General features: G+C 38.5%; 3 protein-coding genes across 3 annotated transcripts; 1 reads left to right on the forward strand and 2 right to left on the reverse strand.

Moving 5' to 3' along the window:
* Positions 1–179: 179 nt before the first annotated feature.
* LOC131323683 (loganic acid O-methyltransferase-like) lies at positions 180–1821 on the reverse strand. Its single transcript, XM_058355529.1, has 2 exons — positions 1315–1821; positions 180–194 (listed from the first exon to the last, which is right to left on the reverse strand). The coding sequence occupies exons 1-2, from the start codon at positions 1819–1821 to the stop codon at positions 180–182; spliced, it is 522 nt and encodes a 173-aa protein (XP_058211512.1).
* Positions 1822–4546: 2725 nt separating this feature from the next.
* Positions 4547–8912, forward strand: LOC131323684 (uncharacterized). Its single transcript, XM_058355530.1, has 8 exons — positions 4547–4680; positions 4771–4861; positions 4972–5117; positions 6264–6504; positions 7255–7359; positions 7494–7676; positions 7990–8194; positions 8572–8912. The coding sequence occupies exons 1-8, from the start codon at positions 4547–4549 to the stop codon at positions 8910–8912; spliced, it is 1446 nt and encodes a 481-aa protein (XP_058211513.1).
* Positions 8913–15061: 6149 nt separating this feature from the next.
* Positions 15062–19126, reverse strand: LOC131321804 (cytochrome b561 domain-containing protein At2g30890-like). The gene is made up of 4 exons (XM_058352759.1): positions 18026–19126; positions 17659–17823; positions 16359–16507; positions 15062–15798 (listed from the first exon to the last, which is right to left on the reverse strand). The coding sequence occupies exons 1-4, from the start codon at positions 18149–18151 to the stop codon at positions 15501–15503; spliced, it is 738 nt and encodes a 245-aa protein (XP_058208742.1). The 5' UTR covers positions 18152–19126; the 3' UTR covers positions 15062–15500.
* Positions 19127–22020: the final 2894 nt, after the last annotated feature.

A 22020-nucleotide genomic window follows, 5' to 3' on the forward strand; every position in this document is an offset into this window, starting at 1 on the left:
AAGAACAAATTTTCTCGATGGTAAAACACTTGTTCATTTCAACGACCATCTTCACCTCCTCAATGCTTGGCAAATACAGAGGTAAGTTGAACGAGTCCAGTTTTTCTTCAGTTATGACCCCATGTATATCAAATAACACCAAGCTAATTGTAGTTACCAAAAAAAAACTGAGCTAAATATTAGTCCCTCCATCCCTGTTTGTCAGTCCACAAACATATTTGAGCAAATTGTGTCTATTGTATGCATTTACCCTTCTATTCACATATTGAATTAATTGATTGAAGGGTAAACTTGAAAATACAAGAATTGTACTAAGCAATCATGATGTTTCCTAAAAAAGTTGGACACCCCAAATTGATTGAAGGGTAAACTTGAAAATACAAGAATTGTACTAAGCAATCATGATGTTTCCTAAAAAAGTTGGACACCCCAAAATAGATCAATTACAAACACGGATGTAAAGAGTATTTAATAAATTGACTTCAATTGTGTGTGTATTGCGTCCCTTAGGGCTTGTTTATTTGCCCGGATTGGAGCATAAGATTGGACTATAGCTTATTCTCACATTAATGTAATTCAAATCATTGGTTCCAATGAACTCCCTCCGTCCCATTTTCATTAATTGTCTATTATTCTGGTTTTTTTTTTTTTTATGTCTTCTGCCTATATCTTTTAGTGTGAATCTTGAAAAAAATATTAACTATGGATATTATTTGATAGATCTTAATTAGTTCTATAATACAAGGTTTTCAAATTTATGAAAAATATTATAGAGTGAAAGATATAAACAATTAAAAAATGGCACATAATTAAAAAATGAACAATGAAAATGGGACGGAGGGAGTATTTTTTTTTTTTTTTTAATGTACTGAGGTGAGCTAAGGAACTTTTGTTCTTTTGACCATGCATCACTTATATAATCTCGGGCTAAATTTCAAATATAGTCCCTATAGTTTGTCAATTTCAACCCTCTAGTTTATATTCTGCCTAAATTTCGTCCTCTTGCTGACGGTTTAATTAGAGTACTGACGGAACTCATAGGCAAAAAATTAATAGTTTTCCTCCCACAGGGACGAAGATGAGACAAAATGCAATCATCATATAGAAACTAGTTTGCATTTTGTTTCATTTTCATCCCTCTAGGAGCGAGATGTTGATTTTGCCCATGAGTTTCGTTGGTTCTAATAACACCATCAATGAGAGGGACCGAAGTGATCATGAGGTGTAATATAAACTATAGGGTCCCAAATGGCACAATAAATACTGGAGAGACGAAATCGAGGTTTCACAAAATTTACCGGCCCATATTCTTACCATCTTCACCATGTCAGCTAAGCTATCTCCCAAGAGTTTGCAATTTAGGCCACCACCAATCTGAGATGGAAGGACCTTAGAGTTGGGAACACCAGGGAATTGAACCACCAACAACCCTCCCTCAACAAGCTCTTGAGCTCTAGCTTTTAGAAAGGCATCCGTGTCTGCCTTGAATTGAGAAAAGTAACTCTCAGTGATCTCTTTCTTGTTCCCTGCACAGTAAATCTTACCATTGTTCCATGCTGGAGAGCCTTTGTCCATAACTTCTGGGGGAACCTTGGAGAGCCACTGAAGAGCGTAAGACGAGTGCGCAATGTGGAGAGAGGCTTCCGGAAGCAACTGACAATGGAAATAACCTGGCACGCCGACGGCATAGTAGGGTCGGTTCGGAGGCAAGGTCTTTAAGGGGGTGTTGAAATCGTTGTCGACGTGATCATTGAAGGAGACGTGGAATTCCGGGGTGGTTTTTTGGAGATTGGTTTCTTGAGGGGATTGGTACTTGAGCATTACGACTTCTATAATGTTTTTCACGGCAAAGAATGTGTTAGGTCCGGTAGAACATCCAAAGTCAGCTATTCGAAATGTTTTTGGTAAGTTAATAATGTCAAGCTTCTCGGGAATTGTTTCAAAAATTACACCTTTCGAACCTTCGACTGCTCCTCCCTGCATTAGGTTCCAAGAATGATCATTTGTACATTAATACAGCATGAATAATGTAGACTGAGAGAGAGAGAGAGAGAGAGAGAGAGAGAGAGAGAGAGATAATGTAGACTACGACTATGGGCCGACAGCCGAAACAAAAACAAAGATGATAAGTCAACAATTCCAACGAATCAGATCTATCTGGTTCCCACCAATTAATTATCACGTTCACCTGGAATCCCTACCCCGCCTCTCTCTCTCTCTCTCATGCACTCTCTCTGCAGTTAATGCACAAACAACAAAAAAATGCTCTTATAAACTACTCCAATAAAACGTCTTTTAAAAAATTACTCCTATAAACTAGTATTTTTTTTAGAACTAGGAATTGATTAGAAGCGTAACCGTTACATAATATTAGAAAATATTATGTTAATTCACTTTCTCAACATGGTATCAGAATCATAAGATTTAGGTCCCGTGGGATAGCTCGCTCTTTTGCGGGCAGCTAAGCCTCCCTGTCGTCTGTCAGACACTCGAATTTCACCTCGAATCTCTACTACAATGGCTTCTCTCACTCATGGTTGTTTTTGGTTTTCTTTAGTTTTTTCCTGGCTTCTCATGGCTCTCGGTCCTCGCTATTGGCTTCTCCTGGTTTTGTCCTACCTAGCTCTTGGTTTCTCCTTGCTCTCGCTCTTGGCTTCTCTTGGCTTTTGCCTGACTCTTGGTTATTTTTGATTGTCTTCCTGACCTCTCCTGGCTCCCGGTTCCTGACTGTTCTTGGTTTCTCTTGGTATGAATGTATTTGGCTTGTGTAAACTGTATTCCGTAATCCACTCACTATTGGTTCTAACGTAGTCAACAGGAAATTCTTTGTTTAAATGCTGTCCTTCCGCCGTCTTTCTTTCTCTAAAACGAGAAGTTCATATATGCATGCCATATCTCTTTTTGAAGAGGGAGTTGATCCGTGTCGGGTTCTTCTCCTACCTGTATCGAATAGAACATGCCGAACAAAATCTTCTTCATGAAAACCTGCTTGATTTCGATCAGGAAAATCGCCGAGGACAAACCAACCGATCTACGCTCGAACCTCCTTAGAAGACTGCCTGGTCAGAAATAGGTTATCCACCGACAAGAAAGGGCTCCACTACGAAGGGACGAATATCGTTTCACATCTGATGAAATTAGAACAACTAATCTAATGGCATATCATATATAGTTTCATCGTCTTGTAGATGTACTTAATAGATGCACTAAAAGTCTTCGATAGAACCCCTGCAAAATCAAAAAAGATTTGGGGACGAAAGTGCACTCCAATGTACAAGAGTGAAGTCAACTACCATGAATATTAGGACTGGGAATCCAATGGCAAGAAAAGATTTCAGCCGAGAGTTCATCAAGAGAGGAGGAGAAAGTTCGGTAGTATCAGTACTTACTGGTGAAAGATCATATCCCTCGCCCGTTTAGTCTGGGCAATCAAACATACATGTCCGGTGTCCCCATACTTATTTGGTAACTTATTGTAGGTTATGGTAACTAATTCAATAATTTGATGCATCACCTATCCGGGGATATAGGGATGTTGCCAAGCAGTCCCTGCAAAGCGCCCTGCTTGGCAGTGTCCCTGAATCCTGTTGTGCAGGGAATGTACTGAGTGGCGGAGGGGGAAGTACACCTCTTCTAAATGCTAGTGCAGAGGATTCGGTTAATATGGTTAACGGGTTTCAAAAGGGATCGTTAGCCAGCCGTTTGGGGATTCCAATGATATATGGGATCGATGCTGTTCTTGGACACAATTCTGTCTACAATGCTACGATATTTCCTCATAACATTGGACTAGGAGCCACCAGGCAAGTAGAAAACTATGGTTTCTTTTCTTGAATGCTTTTCCTTTTTGCAGGTTTTTGAATTTCACTGTGCCCTATTCTGAGTAAGTTATGCTTTTGAAAAAAAAACTCCTATGCCTCCAGCCTTCCATGCTCCTCAATATTGTTCTAGGATATCTGTGCCCAACTTGATTTAGGGGGCGACTATTCGCAATCCTGTATTTTCTCCCTTAGTCCACTATATTTCGATAAATAGTTGTTGAAAATCATACATAACATTTCGGTAAATAGCTATTGAAAATAAGATTATATTTCGATAACTACATGTCGAAAATATGTTCAACATTCGGTAAACAACTGCCGAACATACATTTTCGGTAAATAGCTGTTGAAAAAAATATTATATTTCGATAATTGTATGCTGAAAATGTATCTCAATTTCGGTAACTAATTGTCGAGTATAATTGAAAATTTTTAACGGGCTAAGAGAGAAAATATGGGGCTGCGAATAGTCGCCCCCTTGATTTATCATTCATGCAATTGTACGTATGTTTGAACGATTCCATAACAAGTTCAAGCTCTAGTGTCAGTTTAATCGAGAGTTGTTATAATTATCCACTACATTCTCGCAAAATATTAGAAATTAGGCATTATCTTGAGTCCTTGATATTATAACTCACTCATACACAAATTAGTTTGCGTACATTGTTACTCAAATAAAAGCAATGGTACATACACAACTTTAAAACACAACTCTGGATAGAACTATGTCCAGAGCCGTCGGATGCACATGGGCCTACACCCAACAGCTTCAGACACAGTTGTATTCCTACACTTTTTTGTATAAAAAGAGACTGATTAAACTTCTTATTGATGCACAGCTTCTGTTGCTTGTGTATTGGTCTTTAGATTGTTGTAACGGTTGGTCATGAGTAGACTATTATGGAAATACTACTAAATTGCAGTCTTCTAATATACTTAACTGCACCAGGGATCCTGAACTTGTGCGTAGAATCGGCAGTGCAACTGCTCTTGAAGTCAGGGCTACTGGAATCCCCTCTGTCTTTGCTCCTTGTGTTGCAGTAAGTTGCAGCACTATACATATAAACCACTAGGCCAACCTGAAGGCTGAATAGGAATTTTTGTGGTTTCTGAGGTTTCAATTATTTCATGGAAACCCTTTTGCATATAGGTTTGCAGAGATCCTAGATGGGGTAGGTGCTATGAGAGCTGCAGTGAGGATCCCAAAATTCTCCAAGAAATGACGGATATCATATTCGGGTTACAAGGCAAAATACCAAATAGTTCTCTCAGGGGAGTACCATATGTTGAAGTAAGGTATGGAGTCTGTATATTGATATTATGCTATGCTTTTTGAAATTTTGTCAAGTTGTTAATCTGTATTCTACTCCTCCTATTGACTAGTGATTGCAGTATCCTCATGAGTTAATGGCTGAGGTGCTTTGGATTTCAATTGATACTTGTTGATGCTACGAAGCTAACGCATGCTTATATTTGACTTCAATGAGAACCTGAGTTCTTTGAGTTCTTTTAGCAAAATTTTCACTCATCATGATATTAAGCTCCTAGGAAATGGGCCAGACAAATGTTATTCAACACCCTCCCTCATATGCAATCCCGTCTTTCACGTGGAGATGCAAATACCAATAGATGGATTGGATTAAGTAAAATACCAAAGGAAAAGTAGAATGCAAAAAGGAAACAAATGCGAATGGAATGACTTGAACTCGAGACCTGGTTCAACTTGAGCTCAGATACCATGTTAACTTACTATTTGTCTTACAAGTTCAAGTTATTTGGAAACAGCCCAACAACATATATCAAGCTATTCAACGCCCATTAGTAAGTAGGGATGGCAATTTCCTTCGCCCTGTCTCTGCCTCCAACCTTCCCACACCAATCCGAGGGGTATTCCCGATCCAAGTAATAAGAGTCAATTACCAAGTAATAAACCATTATTTTATGTCCCTGTCTACTTTGTTTCTATTATTTTGGCCCTCGTCACTCATCAATGTTTTGGTTTCTTGTCAAAACACTCCAAAGAGAACAAAGTCAAAATTATAATGGTGAATGGGGACCTAATTATTCCTTGACTCCGGCATCTCGCTGATTTCGCCTGTGACTCTGCCCTGAAAAGGAATGAGGCGGGGATGAGGGACTGTAAATCCAACTCCGACCTGCCCATTGCCATCCCTATTCGTAACTCACTGCATACAAGTGGTTATATAGCCTTATGATCTTGTTCATAATTTAAGTATCTTTTTTCATTCTTCTCATTTACCCAACAATCTTGCCGATCAAAAATAAAATAAAAATTATCCAACAATCCCATATCATAGAATTAAACACTTTATATGCCTTTCAAAAAAAAAAAAACACTTAATATAAAAATTCTCCATATAATCCAACCTGGTTTATTGGCCTTTTCTTTTTTCTTACCGGCCTCGCTTATTTGTATGGCAGGAACAAGGTTGCAGCTTGTGCAAAGCATTTTGGGGGAGATGGTGGGACAACCAAGGGTATTAATGAAAACATGCTGATCGACAGAAACTGTTTGCTAAGCATTCACTTGCCTGCCTATATTGACTCGATCTCTAAAGGTGTATCAACGATCATGGTTTCCTACTCTAGCTGGAATGGCAGAAAGATGCATGCCAACCACGATCTAATTACTGGATATCTCAAGGGCACACTCAAGTTTAAGGTAAAATTACATAATGCCATGGTGTTAGGCTTGGTTTATTTACCCTTTTTGCAGTTATGTTAGTAATTCCGTAGAGGAGATATGTTGCTTAGACTGTTGAAACTGAACTTGTCCATTTCTATGGATCCTTGTGTTAACAGACCCGTAGACATGTAACTCTGATGGTTTCATTTGACAACTTAACATGCATTTGGAGAAGCCTCAGAAGATATACTGAATATCAATTTTATGATGATCATAAATTGCCATTGATATATTGCTTTAACGTAAGTTTGATCTATTTTATTTTTGTAATGTCCCAGAATGTGTGGTTTGACCTCAAATCGTGTTTGAATGCTTCTATTGTAGTTTCTGTGGCATCAAAGTGAATATATATTCTTTACCTGAAGCGGGCGATTAAGGCAAATAAGGGCTTTACCGCTTTACCCAAATTAGTCGTAGGTTATCATTCTATGTCTTGTTGAAAAAGCTAACATTCTGTGAAAAGGCTTGCACTTGAATGTTTTTAGGCAGATATTAAAATTAAAACTATGTAAAATACGGTGGGTGATCTATAGACAGTAGGTATGTAATTCAACAAATCCAAAGGTAAAAGAAAGATATAGCTGATAGCAGAAGCTGTTAGTTTTAATGTATCTTAATCAGATACCAATGACCTTTCATTCTATCGCCTATACCCCAGGCTACGCTGCATATACCGGAAGTTTGTCATGGTTACTGCAGTGCTTAATCATTCGGCTGGAATGTTAGGGTTTTGTTATCTCTGATTGGGAAGGCATCGACAGGCTTACCACTCCATGGCATTCAAACTACGCCAAGTCTATCCAGGCTGCTATTTTAGCTGGCATCAATATGGTTAGTTCCTCTTATTTTCATTGAAAATGTCTGCCTATTACATAGCAACTGTTGTATTATGCCTCCAGTTTAGTTCATAGAGACAGTTGGCATGTAATAGTGACTTACTCAAGATATTGCCCTTGGAATTGCAGGTCATGGTTCCAATTAAGTACAAGGAGTTCATTGATGATCTAACGTGCCTCGTGAAGCAAAAGTTTATCCCAATGGATCGTATTGACGCTGCTGTAAGCAGAATTTTGCTAGTGCAATTCACAATGGGTATCTTTGAGAACCCTCTTGCTGATCTTAGCCTAATTGACGAAGTTGGAAGCAAGGTCAGTTGCTTTCCATCAACAGGTTCCAAATTCTCAACCTCCAAACTGGTCACCTTACTCTGCAATTTTCGCTTCTGACTACGTGGAACTCAATATCGTGATCAATGGTGTATTGCTCTATTAATGTACTTCTTTGTTTCCTTCCTTTGGATTGTTGAAGCCCCTAATTGTTCTCAAGTGTTCTTTTAGATATTTTTCCCTGACTATCCCTAGTTTCAAAACAAAATCCTTGTAAATTAGGGTAATGAATGCATGGCATAAAAGGTAAAACTGAATTGGTCAGTAACAAGAGGTTGTCCACTTTACTTGACAGGCACATAGAAACTTGGCGAGGGAAGCTGTTAGGAAGTCGCTTGCGCTTTTGAAGAATGGAAAAAACGTAAATAGTACCATATTACCGCTTCCTAAGAAGACACGAAAAATTCTTGTTGCAGGTACCCATGCTGATAATTTGGGTTATCAATGTGGTGGGTGGACGATCGCTTGGCAAGGATTTAGTGGGAATAACTACACAACTGGTATGTTCAGTTTACTGCCTTTTGATTTTGTACTATGGCGATTACATGTATAATAACTACTAGGACCATAGCGAGGAAGTTAAATATCTGCAAATTACTAGCAGTTGGAGGCTTAGTTAGAGCTAGTTTGAATACAACAGTCAGGCAAGAATTTGTGAATCCTGTAACAGAGTACTCCATTGGATTGGAAATGAAATTGTTGTATGAAAGAAAAGGAGAAACATTTGCAGTCTTTCATCCACTGTTAATTAAAATGTTTTGGAACTGTCTGACAGTGTTTGTGATGCTGTTAATATATTCGACTCGTGTGATTACAACCGGAGAGGAACTTGTTATCAATTGTATCATGCATGACAAAGATTATTTACATTGGACAGGAACCACCATCCTTGATGCCATAATATCCGCAGTCGACCCAAGCATGGAAATCGTCCACCTTGAGAGCCCAGATGTCAATGATCTCGAGTCCAACAACTTCAGCTACGCTATTGTTGTTGTCGGTGAGGTCCCATATGCCGAGACATCAGGGGACAGCCTAACTCTCACCATATCAGATCCCGGCCCAACCGTCATTCGCAATGACTGTGAGGCTATGAAATGTGGTGTCGTCATGGTATCCGGTCGACCACTTGTGATTGAACCGTATCGTACCTCAATTGATGCGCTGGTGGCTGCCTGGTTACCGAGCACTAAAGGCCAAGGCTTGACAGATGTATAATACCCCATCTCATATTGAAAGTCTACATGGATGATCTTAGGCATATAACAAATTTTGTGGGCTTCTACTAGTACTTTGTACTTAAACTTTTGGGCCATGTTGCTTACACTCATTTTTGGCCAAAATTCAGAAAATCAATTTGTTGTTTAGAAGAAGGCCTTGAATGAAGGTTTCAGGCTTTGAAAAGCCTCATGGTTGGTCATCCACGAAATCGGGCCAATTTGAACGTCACTGATCGAGTTGCGTTTTCAAAGGCCTGGGCCAAATTTATGCCTAAAATTTCGTTATCACAAGCCCAAGGCTCAAAATTGGCTAAAGACTTGGGTTGACCCACTAGATCTGAGTGTTTTATCCAGGCCTAAGCCAATTCTTAGAAATAATAAGGCCTTCTAAGTGGGCCTAAATCAATTAAAGCCCAAGTTTTCCTTCCAGACTTGGGCTCGCATGGCTTACAAAAAGAAGAGGCCTATGATGCTCCTCAAGTTCAGGCCCAAGTAATAGATGGGCCTACTTCTTAAAAAAAAAAAACGTCACATATGGCCTTTAATTGGCAGGAAAAGGCCTTAAGCTACTCACAAGCAGCTTAAAGGCCTAGAATGTTCTTTCTTGGCAGATCTAAGGAAGCTGCTTACAAACAGCTCAAGGCATGAGTCTCTACTATCCTTCAGCATGAAGTAAGGCTTGGGACACATGGCAGTCATGCGTGGAGACAACCCAAGCAGCTCACAAGTAGCTCATGCCTGCACAAGCAGCTTAAAGGCCTAGAAGTTTCTTTCCAAGCTACTCACAAGCAGCTCAACTAGGCCTGATATATGAAAGCTTAAAGAAAGCAAATGGTAGGGCACAAGTCCCACAAAATCTTTCTTTTCCATATATAAATGTATGTATGTATGTATATATATATATATATATATATATATATATATATATATATATATACACATATGGAAATACTTAAAAATTGCAAGTGAGCCTTCAAAAGGGGCTCAAGAGTCAATGAAATGGCTGAAAGGCCTGGTAAAATTTTTGTCTTGGTGGGCTCAAAATCTTCTATCCAGACATTCAAGTAGCTTACAAGCAGCTCAAAAGGCCTTCGTGATTCTGCACAGCCAAAATTTGTTTTGCCCTTTTTTCAAGTTTTTATATAGGAAATGAGAGTTTTTTCAGGCCTTTCAGACCTCAGCTGATTTCTTGAAGTGGGGAGCAAGGCTTAGACATGTGGCAATCACTCATTGGAGGAAGTAGGAGCAGCTCAAGCCTAAGCCTTTACCATGAGGACACTTGGCAGCCATGCATGAAGGCCTGTGGAAGCAACTCAAGCAGCTCAAGGCCTGGAAGTATTGCTTATAAATATCAGAATTGAAGGCCTTGGCAAAGGTCCCCGACCATCAAGCCCACGGCTTATGCAAATTTATTTTTCAATTATCCTCTATCTTAGGGTCCACAACCATCAAGCCCACAACTTATCCAATTTATCTTTCAATTATCTTTACTTTCCGGTTCAATCTAGCCAAGCCTAGATTTTATTTCATTTCCTTGTAACCAGACTTTGTTAAACCGTTAATAAAGTCCTTTTTAATTTTGTTTTAGGCCTTGTTCTGCTTTTCGTCCTATTTTTTACACGGTTAGGAAATACTAAGTCCTTATCCCGTAAAGACAAATCACGAACCTCCTCACGGTCTCCACCCTTAGGCCATGCACTTTCGTTCGATTAGAAATCAAATTGAGGTTTCTAGGCCTTGACACAAATTTGGGCAACAATTCTGCCCTGGCATGCCCGCGCAATCCAAGCCGATTTGGATTTTGGACTTTTTATGGAGAAACATTTTGGCATGCCCGTGGGACCCTAATCGTTTCAAGGGGGATGATCACGCCGATTCATGTCGATTCAATACGTTGAATTAGATGTTGAGATTCGGCATCTTGAAGAAGAAATTAGTTGGCGATATGATAAGGTTGACGTACTTGAAGACGAAATCAACCGTCTGGACAGAGAGAGGTATCAACTCAATCCTACGGAGGGTTGGTTTCTCGACGCACAACACTTCTACAACGATGCAATTCAAAGGCTTGAAGACGAAGTTGGCAAACTTGAAGATGAGGAACGCCAACTACGGAATGAGGTAGCCTATCTCCTTAATGCTTAGTCACATGGCTATTTAAGTGTCATGCGTTCAGGCCTGCCCAAACAGCCTGAATACCAAAATGGTGGCTGTGGTGATCCTCATTATACTCAGACCTTTGGAGGCCAAGTTGAAGAAAACATGGTCATTCAGATCTGTATTGTTGCTTCTAATGAAGAACTTTCACAGGAGTATATTGATCCCTTGGATGCATGTTTGCAAAGGCTAGAAGAATCCAACAAGGCCATTATTAGCTCTAATCAGGCCATTATCAACTCTAGCCAGGTCATTATCAACTCCACCAAGGCCATTGATAAAGTGATGGCTAAACTCAAGGATAAGTTGTCAACTCCTACTTCACCACCGGTATCACGGTTTGATACTTTAGGCTCGAGTTTAGGCCTAAATGTCACACCCCAAAATGAGAAGTGACCGGCCATGAACCACAAGATCAAAGCTCGTAGAACATACAGCCTAAAAATAAGAATTTTATAAAAACTCCCAACCAAGGATCCACCAATCTGTCAACCATTTTTTTTTTCATTCAGACAATCCCCAACTAATAAATTCCATAAAAAGAATGGGGCACAAACATCCCATGAACAAAATAAAATCCAGCGATCCAACAGTAATAAAAGAATCCAGATGTCTGACAAAATGTTTCAATGCGGAAGCGATGAAATAAAATACTGAGCTAGGATGAGACACCCTATGGAGGTCAACAACAGAATCCCTGAGATGCCACCAGAGTCCTTGCCTAACTTCCCAACTTGCCTGAAAAAAAAGTTGGAATAAATCCGTCAGCTGACGAGCTCAGTGAGTAATAAAAGCATGTATAATAATACAGTTCTAAAACTTGGCTAAAAATAGATTATCACGTTAACATATTTTGGCATACAAAGGTGTGCATCAAACGAACAAATTTGGCCATAAATCATTTACCAATAAATCTCAATGGTGATTACAAATCAATCTCCAACAACAATGGGGAACCACAACCAATATCGATAGAACCAAATCCCAGTGAATAAATATCTCATAATTGGATCCAATATCGTATCTTTGAGTCACCACGAGTAGGCAGCCCGTGGAACTTTTCCCAAAGAACGACTCGGCAAAAGAAAGCCGTTGAGCATTAGAGTCACCGGCCTAACCCGGTCTCTTCTCTAATGGCCAGAGTCACCCGCACACAGAGGATTAATTTCCCTGGACTTTTCAAAATATGTTCCCAACAATATCCACAAAGTTCTCACCAAAAGATTCATTCAGACAATAAAAGATTTCACCAAACGTTTTCCCGCATGCCGATTCAAGTAACCAAATAAACAGTTACGAGTTTTCAATTCCAATCATAAAATCTTCTAAACAATAATTTAAGGGACGCGGGGAAGTTAAAAAATACATAACATGTTTAACCACTCACCTAAGCCAAAAAATTATGAAACTCGAACCACGTAAAACGAGCCTAACCTGAACAAGGCATCACATTGTAATATTATCACCAACTGTATCAAGTAATGTTACCTACGGTAGTTTAAAGCTACCTAAAACTATACTAATCTGAGCCTAAGAATGATTTCAGACCAATCCTACCAAAACCATTATCCAATTTCATTACCATTGCTATAACCTTCTGTTCAACCACGTACACCCAAACCGAGTGATTTGTGCTGTAAGCATTCCACCTGTTCTCCATTCCAAAAATCAATTGTCTACACCTAAACTATGTATATGCCACATGTACGCACAACACAAGATCAAAGCACAAGGCCATTTGATTCCTTCCACCGCTGTTATTATAAAATCAACAACCCCACACTTGGCCAATATTTTACGCCACATCGCCATGTTCACAATTTCAGCCCTAGCATGAGAAGGTGAAAAAGAGAAGAGAAAAGAAATAGACATGAAGAGAAGAAGATTCGCTTACTTGCGGCAAATTCCGAACCAGACAAAACTCTTAGACTGCTGCTACTTCTCTCTCTCAAAATAAACAACCCTAGTCTAATATAATGACTTCCTTAAACCCACGTTCTCTCTTGGCCCTGATAATAAGCTACTCGGTATAACAGACCCCGCAATATTAATATTAAACTAAATACTAATTATGAAGTCTAGTCTAATACCAACTGTATTATTATCAAACTAATAAAATTTACTAAACTAAATAAATTCCTATACTCCAAAAATTACAATTGCGACAACAATACCCATAGCATGCACAAAATAATTAATTGGGACCCACACCATAACACTTCCAATTAATAATGGCCAAAATAACTAATAAGATAAATAAAAATTCTAGGCCGCAACACTAAATGTGTCTAAACAAGCCTCTTACAAGCGTACCAGGCCTCCAGGCAATTCTCTCAGGCCTTAACTTTCGACAGCCCTACACTCGGGGGGCAAGGAGGCCAAGGAATCAGACTCGGGGGGCAAAGTTCTCATTTTAGGCCTTTGAGGATTCCCGAACAGCAGCAAGGCCTGGATAAATATCAAGATGATCACAGCAATAATCTTAGGCCTGAGTGTAGCAGCCAACATTCTGAAGTTTTTCAAAAACTTATATATATATATATACGGGGCGGTTCCGGGAACACCTAAAAAAACACCTAAAAAAACACCCCATAGCTCTCGATCAAATTTTGATGATCCGAACCGCTCAATGTGATCAGAACGTGATTTTAAGGATACCCGTGAGAAATCAGCAAAAAAAATGACCGGAAAGGGCTTGATCCGAACAGTTTCAAACAGTTTTTTATTGAACGGTTTAAATAAAAACTGCTAAAATCAAGCATTTCCGTGTCATATTTTTTGCTAATTTCTTGAGGGCACCCTTAAAATCACATTCTGCACACATTGAACGGTTCGGATCATAAAAATTTGATCGGAAACTATGAAATTGAGATTTGGGGTGTTTTTTTAGGTGTTTTTTGGGGTGTCCCTTGAACCGTCCCTATATATATATATGTTTGTCTCACATCGACAGAGCAAAGGCTCAATTGGCAAAGTGCTCACCAATAAAGCCCTCTACTCCACCTGTTCCACTTGCTCACAGAGTGGTTGCACGTGAAAGCAACATATGAGTAGCAAGTATCGGAATTAAAATTAAAATTGTTTTGAAGGAAAATTTCAAATTTTGAAATATATATATATATATATATATATATGTGTGTGTGTGTGTGTGTGTGTGTGTGTGTGTATTAGTCAAGGGGATTTAATACTATAGTTTTGGCTTTCTCTGACTGTTTTTTTTTTTCCTGTAAAAATTATCAAGCGTTTAGGGCACCATTCTTAGAACAGGTCTTGGGCACACAAATACTTTGGGCCGGCCATGCTTGTGGGCTACTACTAGTACCTTGTACTTAAACTTTTGGGTCATGTGGTGTGGCTTGTGAATCAAAATCAAGGTACTAGACCAGTGATCTGCTTGGGGCGTTACAAGATGTCCTCTTTGGAGACTATGGATTTTCTGGACAGCTTTCTCGAACGTGGTTCAAAACTGTAGATCAACTCCCGGTGAACGTTGGCGATTCACAGTATGACCCACTTTTCCCTTTTGGATTTGGACTCACGACTAACTCGACTACGGAAATAAGGTAACCAACCGGTCATCCCTCAATTACGAACTGAGAGACGATGATTTATTTAACTCCATTTTGTTTTATCTTTCTCAAAATTTTCCTGCATTTGGTCTTGATTGGGGGAGTACTAAAGAAGGTTGCTTGTGTTTTCTGTAGGTCAATCTCAGCTGGTTTTGATGGAAGGCCATATTTAGTTATCATTGCGGTTGCTGTGCTTACCGGTTTGTACTATACCGGAATATTTTTTCGGTCAATCTCAGCTGGTGCTAATGGAAAGCCATATTTACTTGTCATTGCAGTTGCTGTGCTTACCAGTTTATACCGTACAGGAATATTGTTGAGTAGAAAAGGCCGCGATCCAAAATACATGAAATGGAATGCCTTGGGGAATTTTGAGAAAACCCTTTTGTGTTGTATGATTGAGTTGATAACAAATAGTCGATGCTCTTGAGCACTGCCCGTAACTGAAATATATCATTCGATACATGCAACGCAACCTAGCTATGGTTTCTGTACATATTCGATACATACAAATGATGTCTAAACAAGCTTTACAATCTCATCATTATTTTCCTATAGACACATACTTGGAACTCCGATGGATCTTATGAACGGCCATCAGTGTCCCATACCTTAATGGTTGTGTTTGGATCGTAGATTTTTATTTTTATTTTTATTTTTGGCCCGGAACTTGTTCATCCTTTTCTCATCTTTCCTATTACTTTTTCTCTTGCCTCCATAAAAATGTCACTACAAATCTGCGATCCGAACACAACCTTAAGCACCCATCCCTCGGATCAAACGCGAAAACTGATTGTGAAAAGATTTCAAAGAATCCAAAATCAGTTGAACTAATTTACTCGATTTTCAACAAGGATCAGTCATCGAATTTCCTTTGGCCTATCTCTTGGTGCAATTTCTTGATCGGTTGGTGAGACCGGTTCGTTGCCCAGAATCACTCCTTGTTTCTGTATGTAGTGCCATTTGTCTTGGAACAGGTACAAGAAGGCAATCAGAGTGATCTCTGCTGTGAACATTATAGTCCACACCCTTACACTTCTTGATGTCCTTTCTTTGTAGGCTTGTAAACCTGTGTACACATTGATGATTCCAAAGGCAGAAACTGATGTCCCCAGTGCCCAGTGGACAAAAAACCACACACTTCTTACTCTGCTTCCCCTGCATACCAAGAACAGCTATAAGACATGTTTTTTGGGGAAAATGCTCATGCTAGCTGCTGCTGCTAATCTCTCTTTGGATTTATAGGTACTTTTATGTAATTTGTGGGAGACAAACTGGTCTTGGAAGGGTTTTCTTTTAGAGAAAGTCCAGGGGCATATATGGTGGTCTCAGTTTAGATGGTAGTAGTAATCATGAGGGAGAATAGTAATGTGATGTCATATCATCATGTTTCCGATGTTATAAATTGACATGAATAAGATTGTGATTTCTAATAACATATTCAACCGGAAATCATATTTCCAAACTAGGAAGAAATCTCATCCCTTTTCACCAAGGCACAATTCTAGATTTCTGGCTCAATTCATACAAAAAAGAAATGTTTGACTTTAAAAAGTTTCCAAAATAGATTAATTGTGCCTTCTTAGAGAAGATTATTAAATTAATTCAAACATGAGAATAGAATTACTTTGGATATTGAATTAGTAGGAATTTGATTCTTATTTCCACTAAAGATTACGGGCATCCAAATAAAGCAAAGAGTGCCGGAGATAATTTACCGGTGTGGCCGTAGACACCCAATACAGGCTTGCAACCATATAGCACCATAAAGGGCTAAACCCATCCTCCGGTGTGTGTTGTTGAAAGTGTTGTCAAAGTAAATTACGGACATTATTGCCCCTGCTGTTGCCAAAAGTACCGAAAGTGTCTGCAAAACAAAAGTAGACTTAATAAGAATTTTAAACTCTTGCATACAACTAGTGTTAACGAATATATAAAGCTTCACTAACACGCGGGATTCTAACGTTTTATTATTATCGAGCATATCCTATAACTAACATTGCCTTTACAGTTCATGCTCGTTTCCCGAAAAACGAGAATACGAACATGTTTTCTGCTCTTGTTTTTGAGTTACGTAAATGGAAACGATCGGGTTTCCATGAACTTGTAAATAGAAACTAAAAAACTGACAACGTTACCGAACTCTTTTGCCTGTGTGGTAGTGTTCTTGTTTTCAGAAAAAACAATGAGAAGTTTGAAAATAGGGAAAATACTAATCATTTTCGGTATTAGTATTGCAAAATTAGCAAGGATTCTTCGGCTTGCTCATCGACAGAATCAAGAGATAAAAATCAGCAACTTTTCTTCCCAACGAAGTATTCATGATCATAACTGCAATCAACTTGATGCCAGCAGAAGTTAAGTTTGCTAATTATTGATCACCAAACTGTGGGTTAGCCGGCTAGCTATATTTCTGAGAAAATGCGTGAAACATGGAATGATTCTGCTTAAATGCTTTAATCACCATGATTAAAGTCCAAAAAATGGGCTGCCTAATGAACAGAATACAAAGTTGTAATGATAATTCTGTTTTACATCCTGTAGAGATATTGTCTGTGAAGTGAAGTAGTCAAAAAAGTATTTTTTGAATTAAAGGTGATGTATTCGATGAAAAAAAAAGAATTAAAGGTTATGTATTATGAGAGAATGATCTGTCTCGTAAAGCAGAAAATAAGTACTTAAGGTTGCGTTCTCTTGAACTTAATTTAAACTAATTAACTTAAATCTGAAAGTTTTGCCCTTATTTGAATTTTTTCGCATTTGTTAGTTTTGCGCCAAATTTTTGCAGGTTATTGATTCGTCTCGACGAGAAGAATCGGAAAAGTAATTTTTTTTTTACTTTTACCCAAGTATTTTGAGAGATAATCACTTTTTAGCAAAAAATGTCACTAGCAAATGCAAAAAAAATTCAAATAAGGACAAAACTCGTAAATTTAAGTTAAGTTTAAGAGAACGCAAAGAATAAGAAACTTAGCAGAACGGAGCCTTAGTAAAATCAAGATGAGAAATTGAACTTGCCTGTAAACATGCATGGATGTAGAAAATGATTTTGAGCCTTCTTCCACATTGCTCTTTGTGTGACATTCTGATTGCAAGTATTCCAAGAGGCACCAAGAACCCCATTGAAGCCCATAGCAGGAATCCATGCACTTTGATTTCAAATGCCAGTTTACCATGACTCAACTGCATTTCCCAACGCCCAATCAGAACGACAGTTAGCCATTTTAAAATCTTACACAAAATGAACAAACTAAACCGAACTGGGCCAGAAGTCCCATTTGAATGGGGTTGGCTACGGAGAGTTGCACAAAATCCAACTTCTTCCAATTCTCATACAACTCTTGTGGTATAATTTATCATTTCATCAGTTATTGACGTATGTTACCTTGTGAATGGTGTGGTTGTTGGTGCTGTGGCTGTTGTCCTCATTTTCTTGTTCTTGATACGAGTAGACGAGATGAAGAAGAAACAGGAGAAAGAACAGAATCAACTCGACCCGAACCGATTGCATTTTTCAAATCTTGAGAGAACAAACAGAACCTATCTATCTCCCACTGTCTCTCTCAATTAAAAATTGATCAGCAATGTGTGCTTTTCCTGCCCACATATATGGGTAACAACTAAAGTTGAAGTTGAGACTCCTTTTCAAAAAGCATGTACATTCTTTCTGTCTAAAGAAAGGCAAAGTGGTATTCTCTGAGTTAATAATTGCAGCGACTGCATCACTCTGATGGCTATGGTGAGGACAAATGAGTAAAGAAAAAAAGAGGGAATGTGGAATTTCAGAGCAAAAGGAATGGGGTCTTAGTGCAATGGGTGGGAGGGATTGGAAAAAAGATTTTGTTGAAGTGGAGATCACATAGCTAGCATGCAATTGTAAACATTATCTTCCAACTTCTCAAATACTGACTATTTATAGTGTCCATGCAAAATCTAGACACTAAGTTGTGCCGGGGGATTCGGTTTGCTTCCTCGTAAGGTCTCGGGTTCGAAACCTCCAAATGTTATCAATTTTTTTAGGGCCAATTCATGCGGAGCTTCGCTCCAACCTTAATTGAGCTCTCCACCAGTGGGCAGCGGGGTCAGGGCTTCTAGATTAGTCGAGGTGCTCGTAAGCTGCCAAGAAGTAAGCATTACCTTTACTCTGTGGGTGTTGTGATTTGTTTCCTACCAAAACCTCCACTATGTATCATATCAAGGTGTATGCATTTTAACGATACACTCGTAAAATGGGTGGGTCTTGGTTTTAGGTAAGAGCAATGCCACATACATCGATTTGTATGAGTAGATACAGATACAAATGTATACAAAATCGTCCAGCGTGTATGACACTCTGCTTGTAACTTTTTGGGATCACGTGTATCAGATGAGTCTGAAGACGAGTGTGTTTGGGTTAGTGCACTCAAATCTGGGCTCAGATTCTTTCTCTAGTACATAGTTGCTTACAACATCTAAACAGAATAAGAAAAGAAACTAAAGGAGTAAATGAAGTTATCAGATGCAGTACAGGAGAATGATTGAGCCTATACAGAGTGCCACCCTTATCATCAAATACAGCAATTGATTTCTTGAAAGAAAATGATGGCACTTTTGAGCCTACATGTTTCCCATATGGGCTTACATAATTCAAACAAACACATACTTACACAAATCTATTAAACTGGAATCTCCCAATTTCTACTGGAAAAAGGAAGACGACAAATGTTCAATCATATGGATTGAAAGTTTAGCAGGAATCCCGATCGAGCCAGAGCCGACAGACTGAAGCAGACAAATTTTCGCAATTATGATCGGTTTTATTAGTAACTTGGTTCCTTTTGAATTTCGAAGGAATTTAAAGAATTGTACGATTTCAGGTCACGTGAAAAAAAGAGAGGCCGAAATGGACTGAACCAATTTAACCACCCTAGAACGGGCTGAACCGAACGGTTTTCTCCCTCAATTGGCCGGTTTCTAGTTTTCAAGAACCGGCATATTCAGTTCCTTGGAAAGATGGAGAAAAAAAAATTCTACCGTACCAAACCGATTTCATCCCCATTATATTACTCATGGAACTTGTATACGGCAGGAATTTATTAAAACTACTGATCAGTATATCAGACCAACAAATTGCGAGGAAATCTGAGTTCTAGGGCAGCCTTTTACCCTTTTTCGACTTGATATAAAGATTTGTTTGTGTGGGTCGTCTGCCTTAGCATTGATCGATCAGATAATCTTCTTTAATACTACGAGTAATTGAAGAAACGAATTGGATCCATAATCTAGTCTAGCTGTTAGTTAAACCTTAAAAGTCTAAAGCTATAGGTTAGTGGTCCACACCACATGCATTGATCCGTTTCCTAATCACTACTCTTGTACCTAACTTACAACTCAAATCACATTTATATATGCGTAAGTATATAAATATTAGTATTTGACAGCTTCGGGTAGGGGTGATTTCGGTTCGGTTCGGTTCGGCTTGGGGTGAAATTTCCGAAGACCGATTTAGTTCGGTCCAAATATTTCTAGGACCGATCCCGACCGGAGTTGAGTTCGGTTCGATTCAGGGCGGGATCGGTCTGGTCGGGGATTTTTGTCCGCCCGAAATATAAAATTTCCATTTAATTTTAAGTGTATAATTGTATATATGTAAAATATACTCTCTCCGTCCCTTTTTAAATGTCTCACTTCATAACTCCAACTTATTAAGAAAACATATTCATTACACCTTTCACATCAACTTTTACCTTCACTGTCCATATTTACCCTCTATGAAGACATCATCATTACACTTTTATTTACTAACTTTTTAAAATGGAATCTACTTTTAGAGGCAAAATGAAAAATATACCAACTTTTACCCACTAACTTTACAAAATGGACACTTATTAAGTGACAGCCCAAAATAAAATACTGGACTTTAAAAAGGGGACGGGAGGAGTATATAAAAATATATATTTATATAAATATTATATATTTTTTAATGTAAAATATATAGTCGTTCGGTTCGGTCCAGCGAAAATTCCAGGAAACCGAGACCAAACCGAAATGGTCTAGAAAAATTCTGCCATCTCCCCGACCAAAAACCGAACCGATCGGTCAGTTTTTTGGGGGGTTTTCGGTCTGTCGATTTTTGTAACACCCCTAGCTTCGGGTTCAAAATCACTCTCCAAATTAAAAATACCGACTTTTGCCGAAAAGAGCAATTTGACAGCTCCATTTTTGTTCATCAATTTTCTCAACATTTAATTTTTCACAGAATGATTAGATGAAATTATATCAACAGCGAACACAACTTATTTATCTAGTGAGGGTTACCGTGAAATTAGTATCAACTTTTTGTTTTTGTTTTTGGTAAGTAAATGGGTACCAATTTTTTGATTGCGTTTAATGGATTCCTATGATTATTTTGGTTCTCTCAGAGCCTCATGATATGTGGTATTTTCAGCAAATAAGTGATCGTAATAGATATTATGTGAATTAATCCTTATACCCTACCAAGTACCAAAATTATTGTCGATGCGACAATGAATTTGGGGGGACTTAGCCAAAAATCCTTCATATTTACATTTTTTGAACTCAATGACATACACCTTTTTCAATCAAATATAAGAACAAATGTGCTGCATGATTACTAAAATACCCTTTCTGCAAAATTAGTGAAAGTTCACTAATTACTGAAAGTTAGTGAAAGTGCCTAAAACCCTAGAGTACCCTGTGAAAGTGCCTAACATACTAAAATTATATAATCGGAAAGTACACCCTAAAACCCTATGAAATGGCATAAACTCTATGATACCCTACCCTACCCTAGGGTAGTTTTGTCTGTGAAAATATGTTTTGACCTTGTGGCTCAAAAATTTAAAAAGTTAAGAACATCTACTGAAAACTATTTTGTTGACGTCATTCTTCTAAATGAAAACTATTTTATACTATTTATAGCTAATTTACTCTCTCTTTTGTCTCACTAGATGGAAAAAGAAAGAAAGAAAAAAGACACATATGATAAGAGATGATAAAGTCTAATAGAGACTTGTGTGTACCCAATTCGAGGCAAATTTTCAACCTCGTATATTGCAGCTAGCCTCTGGTAAGCTTAAGCTCAAGCTTAAGCCATTAATCTTAAATTGAAAATCATTTCATACGTACCCTTCCCCAGGGTAAAAGTGCAACGCACTCAATTGAACCCCCTGAAGAAGCGGGCTAATAGTCAGTCATGGGATGCTGACATCAGCTCAAGGATGAGGTCAGGAATGTTAGTTAGGGGTTTTCGTATATACTTTTAGTGTAGTTGTTGAGCTAATCTGTAATTAAGAATCACAAAACAGAATTAATCCAGTGTAGTTGTTGAGCTAATCTGTAATTAAGAATCACAATACAGAATGCCAGATGGCCCGGATA

This window comes from Rhododendron vialii, chromosome 4a, assembly GCF_030253575.1.
Source record: "Rhododendron vialii isolate Sample 1 chromosome 4a, ASM3025357v1".
Taxonomy (NCBI): Eukaryota; Viridiplantae; Streptophyta; class Magnoliopsida; order Ericales; family Ericaceae; genus Rhododendron; species Rhododendron vialii.